The 15,789-nt window shown below is 40.2% G+C and overlaps 1 protein-coding gene across 1 annotated transcript in view; it reads right to left on the reverse strand.

Moving 5' to 3' along the window:
- The window catches only part of LOC137629593 (serine-rich adhesin for platelets-like), a 178,183-nt gene that overhangs the window by 26,127 nt on the left and 136,267 nt on the right, over positions 1–15,789 (reverse strand). The window contains exons 10-11 of the mRNA XM_068361050.1: positions 15,376–15,518; positions 2,223–2,325 (exon numbers count right to left, since the gene is read on the reverse strand). Of these exons, the coding sequence (XP_068217151.1) occupies positions 2,223–2,325; positions 15,376–15,518 (246 nt within the window). The remainder of the gene's footprint in view (positions 1–2,222; positions 2,326–15,375; positions 15,519–15,789) is intronic.

Genomic DNA, 15,789 nt, shown 5'->3' on the forward strand with positions numbered 1-15,789 from the left:
ATCCTTTCAGCTAATGATTTTCTTACCCTCGTGGCTCAAAGAAAATTTGGAGTTGCGAGGGAAAGAATTGACTACATAGAAGAGTACAAGTCCAGCACCACAAGATGACAATATTTATCTTCCTGGAAAAAATGTGTTGCGTTCGTGAAAAGTCATCAGCCCTCTTCTATTCCTATGGACTTCTGTATTTCTTTCTTTATTTCACTACACAATCAACGTCTAGCCTTACAACTATTGCCTCATGTAAATCGGCACTAACTAGACTGATCGCGTGTGCTTTTGATATCGAACTCAATAACGAGCTATTCAATAAGATCCCGAAAGCTTGTGCTAAACTGAAACCTAATGCTCCTTCCATGGCTATTTCATGGTTGTTGGATAAAGTTTTGCACTGCCTCTTCGATAGATAACACCTCTATCTCTCTGAGGGATCTTACTCAAAAATCTATCTTTTTGCTTGCTAAGGGTTCTGGTGCTAGAGTCAGTGAGATTGTGGCCCGATGATGGACACATTGAATTCTCAGATTTGGGAGAGGTAAGCCTTTATCCAGATCCTGCATTCTTGGCAAAAAACGAAATTTCCCCGAAACGCTAGGGGCCCATGAAATATGTTCCACTACAGGAGGACCCTTCTCTGTGCCCCGTGGAAAGCCTTAAAGCCTACGTATCCAAGAGCCGGGCTTTTAGAGGCAGTCAACTTTTTGAAGAGAAGTCGACTTTTTTCAATATATTTTCTTATTTAAAATGGATACTGTATATCATCATTAAAAGAAAACACAGTACTAACTTAAGCCAAGATAAATCAATTAATTTCTATGCAAGAAAATTTATTTCTAAGGAAATACGGCCCTATTAGTGTACTATTTTTGACAGACTTGTGACGTCATCACAGTGAAAAAGTGGTCGTAAAGTCGCATATGTCGTCGGTCGACGACTACCTGTAGTTACTTGGAAGGAGAAGATACAATAGGTTTCGAGCTACTTGGACTGAACCAAGTTGCGGTTGTTGTCACAGCCGAAACAGTCCGACAAACCTCAATACAGTACACTGTAATGGGAAGTTCTGGGACAGGTCCAGATTCCAAGTACGAGAACGGGGGACTTTCGATGCCTTGATGGGAGATATATCCAAGGCAAAAATTAACCATATAGGGCTCACCACTCAATACACTAGTGGGAGGGAGGAAGATCTATGCATTTCTGAATAATCAGGAACCAAAGATAATTGGACTGGATCCGGGTCAGGGACCGCACTGGCTGTGGCCAAGGAATTTGTCATAAGCATGGACTCGGGATCACTAGGCGCAGGACCAATATTAGATGATAATATATATAACTTATGATCATCAATAAGTTACCATTGTGGCCGTCGTCCTCCGTAACTGGGGCCTCACGATATGATGGAACAGGAAGGGGGATATCTTCCAATGCAGAACAAAGCTTATGCTTCTTAACATTACTAGAAGAAGACGAGGAAGGAGAACAATCCCTCTTAGCTCGTTACTTGTATCGAGAGATAAATCTCCCAATGGGAGGATGGCCACACCCTACAAAAACTATATGATGATTCAACAGAATATCATTTGCCACAGCTTAGCCATTGTTAAGCACAAGAGTAGCAAAGATAATGATAAGCACACTTAGTGACAATGATAAGGAAAAGACACAAGCACTATAAAAATCCAGTTTGGATTAAGTAAGTTATGATCCTAGAGAGAAGGGAGATCTCTTCTCTTAATGGTGACCAGAAGATGAGTGAAGCCTATCGGCAGCCACGCATGGCGCCCAGCAGTGCGGTTGCTATGGTAACCAGCCATGATGCAACAGGGCCCATTTTTTTTCATTATTGTCTGGTCATACAAAACAGTACAAGAAATGTAACCTATTTAAATGAGTCAGAAGTTTGTCTTCACATAGGAATAAGTACATTTTATGCATTGCAATGAAATTTGGCAAGTGTTATCTCTGCTTAATTAATGTATTGGTAATTATATTCTTTTATAAAATTATTATGCCTTGAACTAAAAAACATTAGCTACATAAAAACTAATGACTTACATTTCTTGGATAAGGTTAGACTTCATTCTTAATGTTTAGTATGTGCATTGAGGATTAATTTCATGATTGAATCACTATGAGCTATAGCTACAAATAAAATATCTATACAAATCCCAAATCAATTAATTTCTTAGGAATGAATGTTTGGAGATATAACTACTCACGGGGACGATGTGATATGCAAGGCTGCAAGGAAGTTTCTGCTGCAAGAGATGTCCCTGCTATGGGTTTGTAAGTTTCAGGTCCTGTAGTCTCGTAATGGTGAGTCTGATTAAAATCATAAATGAATCATCATCATCAATAAAAGATTTACATGTGTTTCCTCTACATAATTCAAAATTAATGAAAGTTTCTCTTCAATCTTACCTTCTTCATGTTAATTTCTATCTCATCTCCGTTTTACTGAGCTTCTTGCTACTACCTTCCTAGTTTAAAGCATATCACCTTTCTGACTAAATTCTACTTTGCCCTTCTCATTACATGCTAACTACCTCAACCTTGAGATCTTAATGTAATTTCTTGTTTTCAGATACCACAATCTCTATATTTTTCACATTGGTATTACACTATAATTTTCCCAAGATACTCCAATCATGAATCTTTGCAAGTTCCAGTCTCAGTTGTAGTGTAAATCCGTTTATGAGATTCATAGATTATGCTATCTTTACCAATTCGATGCTTTCATATATTAGTACTTTGGAAACACTTTTCAATCTCTTCATGCCATAGTTACCTTTGTTTTTACCATCCTCCTTCATATTTCATTATATTCCCAAGGAAACAAATACTCCACCTTATGGAAGCCCAGTACTTTTATCACTCTGGGATTGTCCTCCTCACGATATTCCCCATTTGTTCTTACAGATTATAGGCATAAAAACTTTATACCGTATCATCATATTTTGCAGTTCTGAACCTACCTTAAAAAGTATTGTCACCACAATACCTCACCTCCAAATTTATCCTTTCTTTAATTTCCAATCGTGACAATCTATTTTACTTACAGTTATCTTCTATCATTAACTCTTCATTTCATTCTTTATTTATAAAACAATTCTATGACTTCTCCCTCTCATTCTGCTATTTAACTCTTATTCATTTGCATGTAGCTGCTCCTAGGGATCACTCCCTATTAGTTTTCTTCATAACTAGTTTAAAAATAGCTCCTTAATGAATAGTTCTCCATTTGAAATTAATAATTTATCCTTACAAAGAGAATTTAAAACATTAACTAAGTTCCCTAATATATAAATGATCTCTTCGGAAAAGTGTAATGTACACTCATATAAAAAATGACAATCTCTCATACTGCTTGAAAAAAAATTACAGTATCTGTATTCCATTTCATCTATATAACATTGTAGGAGTGTCCCCTACCTTTTACTGGATTGGGTTAAAACTTAAATTTATTTTTTTTTTCTAAATCAAATAAATAATAGACAATTACTTAAAGAAAACAACATAGCGTGTCTAAACTTGGGTCTTAAGAATTTAGTTACATGTCATTGCACTGTATGTTCAAAAACTGGAAATTTAAAACTTTTTTCATAGTGTCTCACCAGCTGAAGAATGAAATGATTTACAATTATTCAAAAGAAAACTAAAAATTATGTCAATAAAAGATAAAAATTACTAAACAACCAAAGTAGGAGTCAAAGCTAAAACACAAAGTTAAGAAGATATGGCAGTTGCCAACAGATAAAAGGTTTGTACGTTAAAATAGCTATTCGCCAGATAACTGCATGTTACATATTTTTTTCCAACTGTCTTGGCATAGGTCTGTTTTCCAGATGGTTGATGCTGATGTCTTACAAATATGGCTCTCCACTAGTGCCTGAATCCCAACTGGGATCTTCTGCAACCATGCCATGAGCAGTTGCACGAGAAATCAAAGAATTGGCAGAAGTATATGAAGCTTTATAGGTTTAAAAATAGAACAAAAAATCATATTACCAATAATGTCTCTACATGAATATTTTTCATGACCTACATCAGGGTACTGGTCTGTTCCTGAGTATCTATCGTTTTGAGACTCTTTGCTTTTCAACTGCTAGGGGTCCATGTGTCATATGGCTAGTTTTATTGCTAATACAGTACTAGCTCCCCTATCTACCTCAAGTAATTCAAATTAGTTTTGTGTTTTGATCTTTACCAATGAGAGTCAATAATAACAAATTGATTTTTAAATTAGTGGTTGGAGGTTTTGGCATACATAAAAATTCTAATTTACTTTCCTTTACATTCACTAAGTCAGAAATAGAGAAAAGCAAGAGATATTTAATGAACTCCACTGCTACATTCCTATAGAATAAGTTAAGAGGAAATATGGAGTTTTAATGATAAAACAAAGTTTTATGAATACTTACCTGGCAGTTATATATACATAGCTAATTATCTCTATTTCGGCAGAATTTTTCTAAACTAGGCAACCGCCTTGTGGTGGTTGGGTGGTAACACCCGTTAAAGGGTGGTAGGAGGAATCATTCCCGTTTTCTGTTCTTCAGTTCATCTCTGCCGGCCGGATCGACAACACGTTGGTCCGTCATTAAGAGTTTTTTTTAGCTTTCCCTGCTCGGTGTACCAGTCTGCTTTTTTGGTGAAGTACTCTGATTTGGGGTTTTGGCGATCGTGTATTTTGTTTTCTCTTAGCTTTTTTGCGGTTTTTCATTATGAGTGAAAAGAGTCATTACCGTATCTGTGCGAATGGCTTTATCAAAGACAATTTAAAATGGCCTTCCATTATGCAATATACATTAGCCCTCCTCCATGTTATCCTTACATTCCTGGCTTCAAGATCTAAGGAAATACATCTGTTGGACTGAAGACATGGAGTCCAATAATAAAACATTTGATTCAAAATAAAGTATCGGAAGTGGTCGTAAAGGAAAAGGATAAAATTTCCCTTTTCCCCTACAATAGTCCTTTGGAAAAACTTTCAGGACCTGTCAATAATAGCAAAGAAAATGCATGTTTGTCTTACGCATGAATCAGAATTCCTCATAATAAGTCATGAGAGTACTATTTTACCAAAAGAGACCATAACTTTGTTTGGAGATGAAGCAAGAGAGGAAAAAGTTGGATTTTTATCATTTTTAAGGAATTGTCATTTGTTTCAGGGTGGGATACTGTGATACACAAATAAAAGAATTTAAACTTTAAATTTATTAAAACATCTCCCAATAGCACTTAATGTATTATAAATTAGACAGGTAACTTTCTCAGTTTTTATATCCAGCATTGCCAAAAGAGATGATTCAGAAACCAGAGGGACAACAACTACAAAGTCTGTCGGCCATTAAATTCTACTTGTACTAAAATACTCTGGAACTGAAGGAAAACCATCATACAATTAATTAGCACCTACATGAGCATCCCATTTCTCGGGGAGAAAGACTTAAAAAAACTTTAAGTTTTGTTAATCCTAAAAACTCTTGGTATGCACCCTTAAAATGGGATATTCTTTGGGCAGGGTGAAGTCTTCTAACAACAAGATGTCTCTCACTAATTCTGATCCCATCTTAATCATTTGTCCAAAAAGGGTGTTGGTTGGCCTGGTACTGTCCTCCCAACCCCTGAAGCATCAAGCAAACTGTAGTCTAGATGAAAACCACTAGCCTCTGAGATTGGCTCTACCAAATGTTAAATTGGCAGACTTGAAAATCTTCAAAATACCTCTTTAGGGGTAAGCTGGGGGCATGCACTAGATGATGGATCTTTAATCTGCCAAGATTATTGAAAGAATGTTGCAAAATTTATAAATTCCATATCATCGAAAGGAAGATCAAAGCTTTGCCTCGTAACATGTTCAATTTGGGTTTAAAAAGCATATCCGTTCCAGATGACAGGGTTCACAACTAGGTCACCTTCCTCAAAATTCATAGAAGCTGCCACCTCCATCATCTTTTCCTTATTCACCAAGCCCGGAGACTTGGATCAGATTATACCACCCACTGAAGTTTTCTCCTAACCACAAAAAGCTGAAGGTCTACCCAGAACCAGGTCCTCAGGCTCGGACAAAGAGGCCGTAGACAGAGCATGGCAACTAACAGGAATAACAGGGCCTTAGACAGGATCCCCACAATCTTAGCAATAACTAGTGTCCAAAGGAGGCGCAAGCTGACCAAATGCAGGTAACCTACCTAGCGGAAACCTGGGTTGGAGCCAACCTAGCAAGTTGACCAAAACCCAGGAAAGAACACAAAGGCAGCCTCTCAGGGAAGACCAAAGTCTCCTCTGAGAACCCTTGGAGTAAAACTGCCTCGTCTTCAGGGTTTCAATCATCCTCCAAGCCTGATCCACCATGACCTCTCTACCAAAACACCTTACTGACAAATCCAATGTTGTTAAGCAAAAAAGATCCCAAAGTTCCTTATTGGGTAATCACTCAAGAGGAACCCACAATCATAGATAATCATTTCACCAACATTAAAGATGATATTCGCATCTAGTTTTGCAGCGTGAACATTTTGTAAGCAGAATATTTCGTGAAGAGAGGTATGACTGTACTGTAATGTATTGCTGAGTTAAGTATACAGTAAATAAAAGGGATTTTGACGAAGGAAAAATCTATTTCTGGGGAGAGACCTGTGACGCCCGGTGAAAAAGTCCTTCTTTGTACTTTTTCTGATATAAATCTTCCAAATATACCAGAGAAAATTAAAAGCATGGAATGCAGAGGTTACAACCCTCGCGCGAGCACCTTGTTGGTGTCGTATATCTAACAAGGGCGTTTGTAAAACACTATCCACAGGCTGTCTTCCATTTAGATAATCCCTTCATCAAAGGGGGAGGGCCGTGACAGGCCCTAGAGAATACAGTTGGGTTACCCTACCGACACCTACCACTCGCGCTCACCAGGTCATCCTTCTGCAAGAACATATGGCTTGGCAAGGAAAGGGTGGGTCCGTACAAAAATAACCTGGAAGGGTTTCACCGGGCGTCACAGGTCTCTCCCCAGAAATAGATTTTTCCTTCGTCAAAATACCTTTTCTGGGTCGACCTGTGACGGCCGGTGAAAATGTACCAGAGAATGCCTTCCAAGCCCAATAAATTAATAACATAATGAGGAGAATACAATCACCATGTACGACAATACTATGATATAATAAAGTAATCGTCCAATTACCAACCAGCCAAATGACATAGGGAACGTAAGGTTAAATAATAATGACGACAAGGAACCAACTGAGTGTCGAATCGCAAAAGGCATCAAACCTTACATGTCTAAGTATATCTAAACATTAAAGGAACGGTAACTACAATAACAGTTAAACCATAGGAATTAAACATGGCAAATATCATAGGGCTAACGAACTACCAAGGAGAGCGGCGACGTGGTGTGAGTGGCGGGTAGGAGGGAGAAGAGAAGAGATGGAAGAAAGGAAGAAGAGGAGATTAATGGGGAGGGATAAGTCTCCCCTCTGCCATCGTCGGGTATTTAAGGGGCTGTAAGATCTTTAGATATTGGCGTTTGACAACCATAGGGGATTTCCAACCCGTATATTTTTTAAAATCATCAAAATTCCTGTTCTGGAAGTCATTGTTGGAGGCATCTACTGTCCGTATATCATGAGCCTGGGGAAATGATTCCGGATTAGTATGTTTAATGAAGTAGAGGATTTGTTGCCTGATACCGTGAATGGAAATAGTACCTCCTTGTTCCCTGATAACCAAGGGGCCAGACGAGCGGGTGGTAGTTCTAGCTAAAAAGGGCCTTGAGAGTGTGACTGTACACGGAGAAAAATCCTGGGGATGAAGAATAATCTTCCGAGGGGAGCACCTATTTTGCGGATCCTCATTTTTTAGCTAGGAAAGCTTTGTCTAGAAAAGGAGTACTTCGGCTGAAGGGAGGAAATCTATGTTTTCCGGGTTTCGTGAGAGAGCTGCTAGTTCTGATGTTCCATCACCTGAGGCCATAGCCGTTAGAAATAAAGTCTTCCTAAGAAGAGTGATATAAGAGCAGGATTCATTGTCCGTGTCCATCGCAAGTTTGAGAACACCGTTCAGAGACCAAGAGTCCTTTTGTGGCCGAACCGAAGGTCGAAGCCTAGCACATGTTTTTGGGATTGATGAGAAATAGGAATCAGCTAGGTTAATGTTGAACCCAACAAGGAAGATCTTCTTCAAAGCTGACTTGATGGTGGTTAAAGTGCTAACTGTTAGGCCTTTGTCAAATAGGAACCTCAAGAAAGAGATGGCTAAATGCGGGGACATACGAGTATGGTCTGCACTCTTAGGGGACCTACTAGTTGTTAACGGCCGAATCATATTGGCGAATTGTCGAGTCCCTTTTGTCCCATTCGATGAAGAGATCGTTTTCCGGTTCAATGTTCGCGTCTCTACGAGCTGCCAACTTCCTGTAGTCCTCAAAGTTAGAGTTTTGGCTATCCTTGAGTAATCTGACACAGTGAGTTTGGATACTCGGGTCAGTTTGAGGGACGGAATCCGGATGGGACTGAGTTTCAACTCGAGGAGGAGAGGAAACCAACTGTTCTTGGCCAGTGAGGTGGTACTAAAGCCACTGCGCCCCGGAAGGAGCGTAGTTTGTGTAAAAGTTTTTAGAAGATTCCCTGGGGAAGATAGGGAAATCTTCTTCTAATGGTTCCAATCCCGGGGTAATGCGTCCATGGCATAAGCCCGAGGGTCCAGGGTTGGGGTCACATAACAAGGAAGTTTGTGATTCATCTGAGTTGCGAATAGATCTACCTGGAGGCCTGGAACGAGCCTGAGTATCCACCGGAATGAAATTATGTCTAGAGACCATTCTGACTCCAGTGGATCCGTCCTGGATAGTGAGTCCGCTCTCACATTCTGGCCTCCTGCTAGGTGAGGTGCTGACAGGAACCAGTTCTTTTCTGTTGCCCAGGCGAAGATAGTGACCAGGATCTGATTCAGGTTGGGTGACTTGGATCCTCCCTTGTTGACGTAGTGTACTGCGTCTGTGCTGTCTGACACTACTCTGATGTGGGTCGACCTCGGAGGAGAGTCTCTCTTCAGGGTCAAGAACACTGCCATGGCTTTGAGAACAATGATATGGGACTGTTTCATGGCGAGTGACCAAGAACCTAAAACATCTGATGTTCGGAGTAATCCCCCCATCCACTTAGAGACGCGGCTGTATGGAATGTCACTTGTGGAGGTGGGAATTGTAGAGGAACCGATTTGGAGAGGTCCTTCGGTTCGGACCATGCGCGTAGTCTCATTTTCAAGACAGAGGGGATCTTCGAGACCTTGTCTCTTATAGGTACTGTAGCTCTCTTTCTCCAAACTCGATTGATGTCTTTGAGTTTGGCTTTTATTAGGAGATCTGTTACTGAAGTGAATTGGAAAAGTCCGAGGATACTTTCTAAGGCTCTTCGGACACCTGTTTGTGTTTGAGAAAATTTTTGATCTTGGAAACTATTTCTCTTACCTTTTGGAAGGGAGAGACAACGTGTGCTTCGAAAGGTCCCACTGAATGGCTAACCATTCTAAGTGGCCTGATGGTTGCAGGCGAGATTTTTTGGAGATTGACCCGAAATCACAGGTTGTCGAGAAATCGAAGTAATTCCTTCGTAGCTCTGTTGCCTTCTATGGCCGGCCGGGCCCAAATGAGCCAACCGGCCAGATAAGCAATGATCTGTATCTCTTGGTTCCTGAGTTGTTCTAACACTCTCTCTCCCAGTTTCGTGAATATCCTGGGATCAATGTTGAGGCCAAAGGGCATGTCTTGAACACAAAGGCTTTCCTGCTTAGGCGGAAACCCAGATAAGAAGAGAAGTTTCGAGCTATAGGCGCAAGATAATAGTCGTCGGTAAGATCGACAGAGGTGGTGACGGTCCCACGGGGAAGTAAGGTCCGTACCTGAGAGATAGTCAACATCCGGAACTTGTCGCAGAGAATGTAAGAGTTTAGCTTGACAAGTCCAGGTCCACTCTCAATGCCGACAAGCCTTTCTTCGGAATTGTGAACAGGTGGCTTTGGAACTTCAGTGATCGATCCCGTTTGATTGCTTCTTCTTGAGTAACCCTATGGTGTACTCTTTCAGGATGGGAGTGGATTTCTGGGAGAAGGTCACTGGTGGAGGAGGAGGACCTTGTGGCCATTTTCAACTCAAAACTTTAGAGATTATGCTATGAGCCCACAGACCGAATGTCCAATGGTCTCGAAAGTGGTAAAGTCTACCCCCTACTGGGACCACCGCGTTGTGAGGGAGTGAATCTAGGTACTTTCCTTCTCCGAGCCCCCTTTTTCCTAGTTCCTTCTCACTGGCGAGACTGTCTTCTACTCCTGTAGCTTCCTCTCTGGTGTCCACGAAAGGAGCCTGAGGGTTCGGATCTAGGGCTGTATGCAGGTAAAACATCCCAACGGGGTTGGGCTGTGTACCTGGGGAATCAGTGAGGTAGACCACCTGATGAGGGGGATTTGGATGCATAGACGTCGAATCAGAGGAAGGCTGTGATGACGAGTGGGTAACCGAGTATCGATTCCTGTCTGATAGAGGCCTCAGACAGAACGTATTTCCCACAACTAACCCGATCAGACCATCAAACGTGTAGGTCGAATTGGAAGGGCAGATCTTGGAATTATCGTACCCCCCAGACTGACAACATCCTGGTCCTGACAGATCGGGGCTGCCCTTTAGGAAATAATACTGTTACCTTCGGTACCTTGTCTAACCTAACCCGTTGAACGGGAATTCTAGTACCTGGTAGTAAAATCTAGGTCCCCCAGAGGGAGGACGTATATGCCATCCAGATTTATGGTACCATCTATATAAGGAACATGTAAGGCAAATCTCTATGCGTTGTTTTTATCGAAGGAGGTTACTTCGATATGCCTGGGGCTGTAGGGGGAAACTTCCGAGTTCCTGAACGGATCCGACTCACCACCATACTTTTGAGCTCCGTCATAGCCCCTTGGTTTTCCCTAGAATGTGTTGCTTTTAGCAGTCACGGTTTATGCAGGGTAACATGAACATCAGGATCCTTTAAGGGTCCTAGGTCGGTGACGTAGGTAATTGCAAGGCTGAAGGCTCAAATCTCATCCCCACCTACCTGCCCGTCCATGGGGTCGTCGTCCAACCTTAGAGAGGACACTCTGAGGAGATAGGGACCTCTAGATGGAGCATTTCTTCCCAACCTTGATACCCAAGGGTGGAGAGCCTCTCTTGCAGGCCAGAGAGATTCATCATCATCCTGACGGGAACCATGTAGGCGAACCTTCTGTAACAGAAAGGGGACATAAGTCTGGATGTTCCTTGAACTTTGGTTAGTGATCCTATTCACAGGCTGGGATCAGCTGTATAACTCATAAAAATCAATTTTAAAGAAAAATCATTTAATGTACTATCTTTTGGGGTATAGTTCGACACTTGTATTCATGAAATGTGACACTGTTGGCGCATTCACCACAGGTTGGCCACCCCTGACTCAGACGTTCAGAACCGGGTCTTACATTATTTACTGGATATTAGTATTCTATTGATTCATCTGTTCACTGACCAGAGTTTCAAGGAACAGTAGATAGCCTCTCATGGCATGGTTGGTCTCGACCCAGCCCTTCATTAGAAGGGGCCAACGTTCGGTTCCCAGTACTGAGTGGAAACTTATTTCTATTTGAACACTATGTTGTATGGATATTTATTCATATTTAGGCATAGTTAGAATTGAATATGCATAAATATAGGCATAATCAATTTATTTCTATTTGAACACGATGTTGTATGGATATTTATTCATATTTAGGCATAGTTAGAATTGAATATGCATAAATATAGGCACAATCAATTTATTTCTATTTGAACACTATGTTGTATGGATATTTATTCATATTTAGGCATAGTTAGAATTGAATATGCATAAATATAGGCATAATCAATTTATTTCTATTTGAACACGATGTTGTATGGATATTTATCCATATTTATACATAGTTAGAATTAAATATATGCATAAATATAGGCATAGTTATGTTCATATATTTTTATTAGGACTTTCAAGAATAGCTAATGAATATTACCAACGCAAATTCAAAGTGTCATTAAAGTAAGTACAGTTTACTTTGTATTCATGTTAAATCCTTTCCTTTACAGCAAAACAAAAGATTGGCCACCCGTGGTCTGAGTGATCTCTGTCTGTACCAGAGCTCCGGTAACAATCTCCGGTACAAAGGTCCGTCATAGTGACAACGTGAACACCAGAGGAAAACTAATATTAACCTCAATGCTGATCGCCTGTACGATATCCGGTTAAGCCGGAGATTCGATGAAAAGGATCGTAATAACGATATTGTGATTATTCATGAAAAAGGGTTCATACCCTGATTCTGATCGTCTGATTGATCTCTGTTTGTACCGGAGAACCAGTGGCAAAGGTCTGTCATCGTGAAAACGTGATCCTCAGCGGTACGATAACATTCTCTAATACTGAATGTCAGTGTTATCTCCAGTGAAGCCGGAGATTCGATGAAAAAGGGACCGTAATAATGAAACTGTGAAATCTTCATCGGTATCACATTGTTAACTCCGGTTCTGGACGTCTGCTTGATCTCTGTTTGTACCGGAGATCCGGTAGCAAAGGCCCGTCACCGTGATATCGTGACCGTCCCCGGTACGATAATATTAACCTCAATGAATGTTTGTGTTATCTCCAGCGAAGCCGGAGATTCGATGAAAAAAGTTCTGGACGTCTGCTTGATCTCTGTTTGTACCGGAGATCCGGTAACAAAGGCCCGTCATCGTAATATCGTGACCGTCTCCGGTACGATAACATTAACCTCAATGAATGTTTGTGTTATCTCCAGTGAAGCCGGAGATACGATGAAAAAGGGGGCCGTAACGGTGTAATTATGATCAAACATGACAAAGGTTCGTGTGTAAAAGGCTTCAGCCGGAGTCCGAGTGCTGGATTTCACCGTTGCACTCCAAAAATCTGCTCCTGTACGATAACTAGTTCTCACCCAATGAGTATCCATTATAGCGGAGCATAACTCAAGGCGGAGCTAAGCATAACTCAAGGCGGAGCTAAGGGTGTCGGTATAAAACGACCCCAATTAATGACTCATACACTAACGTACCTATTAATAGTGTTAGCTATATTAACAGTAACCACATCAATAAAAATGTTTATAATATTAAACGTACTATCATCAACTCTGATACTAAGAGGAGGCCTGAATAACTCGTGATCGTATAAAAACGGAGAACGGGAAATTCACCTCTCTTACTCGAGCTAACAAAGAAAACGAGAGAAGGGATAACTCATATCTGTAGAACAGGGAACGAGCAGTCTCTGTTTACGCTCTTAAGGTTACATAATAAAAAACTAACATCACACAATAAAACAAGAAAATTAATAAAATTGATTGCTTTTCTTAGTAATTGTAATAACCAAGAACGAAGAATAACGACAACGTAACAAATAAACAAGGATATAGTCTAAATCGAAGCCTCTGAGGCGAGTACAAACTAACAGACTAAATCGCTAAACTTTAATTCGCTATTCTTTAAATCGCTATTCTTCGTAGGTCCAAATTGGACTTGCAAGCAAATAAATACCATAGTAAAAACTAATAAAAATTAATGATAACACAAAAAGGCCATAAAACGTAAGTGATATAACCTAGATGACAGAGTACCAGATGGCCAAAAATAACTAGAATATTTACCGAAGCGAACATAACCCAAAATGGCTGCCGATACCTCGGCAGGACAATCGCTTCCAAAACTAAAAACCACCATATTGGAAACAGAACAAATGCCCGGTACTGTCAAAATCTGCCAAAACAAACTATGGTACTTAACATTGGTAAGGGTGAAGTAGCAACGTCAGTCATGTTGAAATAACGAGAAACTCTTCGAAAAAACACTGTGCCCAAAAAACTCAACTTGTTTGCAAGTTCCAAATCAGAAGGATGACCTGGTGAGCGCGAGTGGTAGGTGTCGGTAGGGTAACCCAACTGTATTCTCTAGGGCCTGTCACGGCCCTCCCCCTTTGATGAAAGGATTATCTAAATGGAAGACAGCCTGTGAATAGTGTTTTACAAACGCCCTAGTTAGATATACGACACCAACAAGGTGCTCGCACGAGGGTTGTAACCTCTGCAATCCATGCTTTTAATTTTCTCTGGTATATTTGGAAGATTTATATCAGAAAAAGTACAAAGAAGGACTTTTTCACCGGCCGTCACAGGTCGACCCAGAAATTTTTTTTAGAATATGAAATTGTTTACTTTACAGTACTATATATATTAAAAGACTATCATGATAAAACATTGTGAACCCATACCTCTCTCTCTCTCTCTCTCTCTCTCTCTCTCTCTCTCTCTCTCTCTCTCTGTTAGGCGGGAAATTCAACTCGTGTAACATCGGACATATCATGTTAACAGAATATGTCTCAATAAATTTGGACTCGTGTAACTTAAAAATCAGGTTAACAGAACTTGTGTTAATGGGGAGCTGGCTGTATACAAATCAAACATGCAATTACAGTTTAAAAAATATATCCAAGAGTTACAATTTTTGTATACTGTACAGGTACTGAGTGGGGACCAGTGCCTTGTACCAAAGGGGTTAATGAGAAACCTCCAATATTTAGGCCTGAAGTTGGGAAACATCAGCAGAGGTTGTACTGTACTCACACGCATCAAATTATTCACAAAACAATCATCAATCGTCATAATGCCTGATGATGATTTTCTGATTTAATAGAGCTCTTAATCCTTCCTCCAACGTCTTTCCTTTCCCTCCAGTGACAACGGGAAAAGGAGGCAGAGGTTGTCCACTCCCCACAAAACTCATAAGGAGATTCTATCAAACATCTTTTTCCTCTACATGTCATAAGGAGATTCTATCAAACATCTCTTTCCTCTACACGCCGGACATACCGGGTGAGGATCCACATCTATCTGGCTCAAAAAGGTTCCACAAGGGCAACCATTACGGCCCGGACAGGAACGCATTGAGGTAAACATAGTCGAAAGGCACACACTCTAAATCTAAAATAATTTGCAAGCAAGTGATAATGTCCATGACACAAAGACACAAGCACAAGCAACAATAAGGGTGACAAGTGGGCGATGCGATGTCTGATCTATGGAGTGAAGGTGGGTACATCTGACTGCCAGAACGATCAGAAATGTGGTGACTAGGCGCTTGAGACAAGCATAACGCGTCATGTGCACCGACTACCCAGCAGCATAGCATGAAGCAATCCACGGATTCTTTTTTTATTTTTTGTCTAGCAGTAAGAAACAAAACCAGAAGTAACCCTATTAAATGACTCAGAAGTTTGTATCCGCATAGAAATAAATAATAAATAAACTTTTCATATTACTTACTTTTAATGCTGAAGCAGGTTTAGTATAAACAATTTCTGGACTTTTCATGAGAGATGATATATATGCTTTCCATGACTCTCTACTCTTGATGGAGATACTGCTGGTCTCTCGAGATTCCGATGATTTCTGACACTCTGGGCTCTCTAATCCATTTAGAAAGAAAAAAGATAATACATTTCAAAGACACTGGCTTGTTCAATCAGTTTCAGATAAAAATAATATTCAGGACAGTACATGCAAATGATATAAAAATCAGTTTTTGAATACAGCATCTCACCACCATAACCCCAAAAGAATATATCAATAAAAATATAAAATCAAATTCTTTAAGTAATTTGTATTTTTCCTAAATATAAAGCTGATCCTTTTAATAAGAGTATGTTTTCAGTGGCTATTAAAGCATTTAATGACATG

The sequence above is a fragment of the Palaemon carinicauda genome, chromosome 37 (assembly GCF_036898095.1).
Source record: "Palaemon carinicauda isolate YSFRI2023 chromosome 37, ASM3689809v2, whole genome shotgun sequence".
Lineage (NCBI taxonomy): Eukaryota > Metazoa > Arthropoda > Malacostraca > Decapoda > Palaemonidae > Palaemon > Palaemon carinicauda.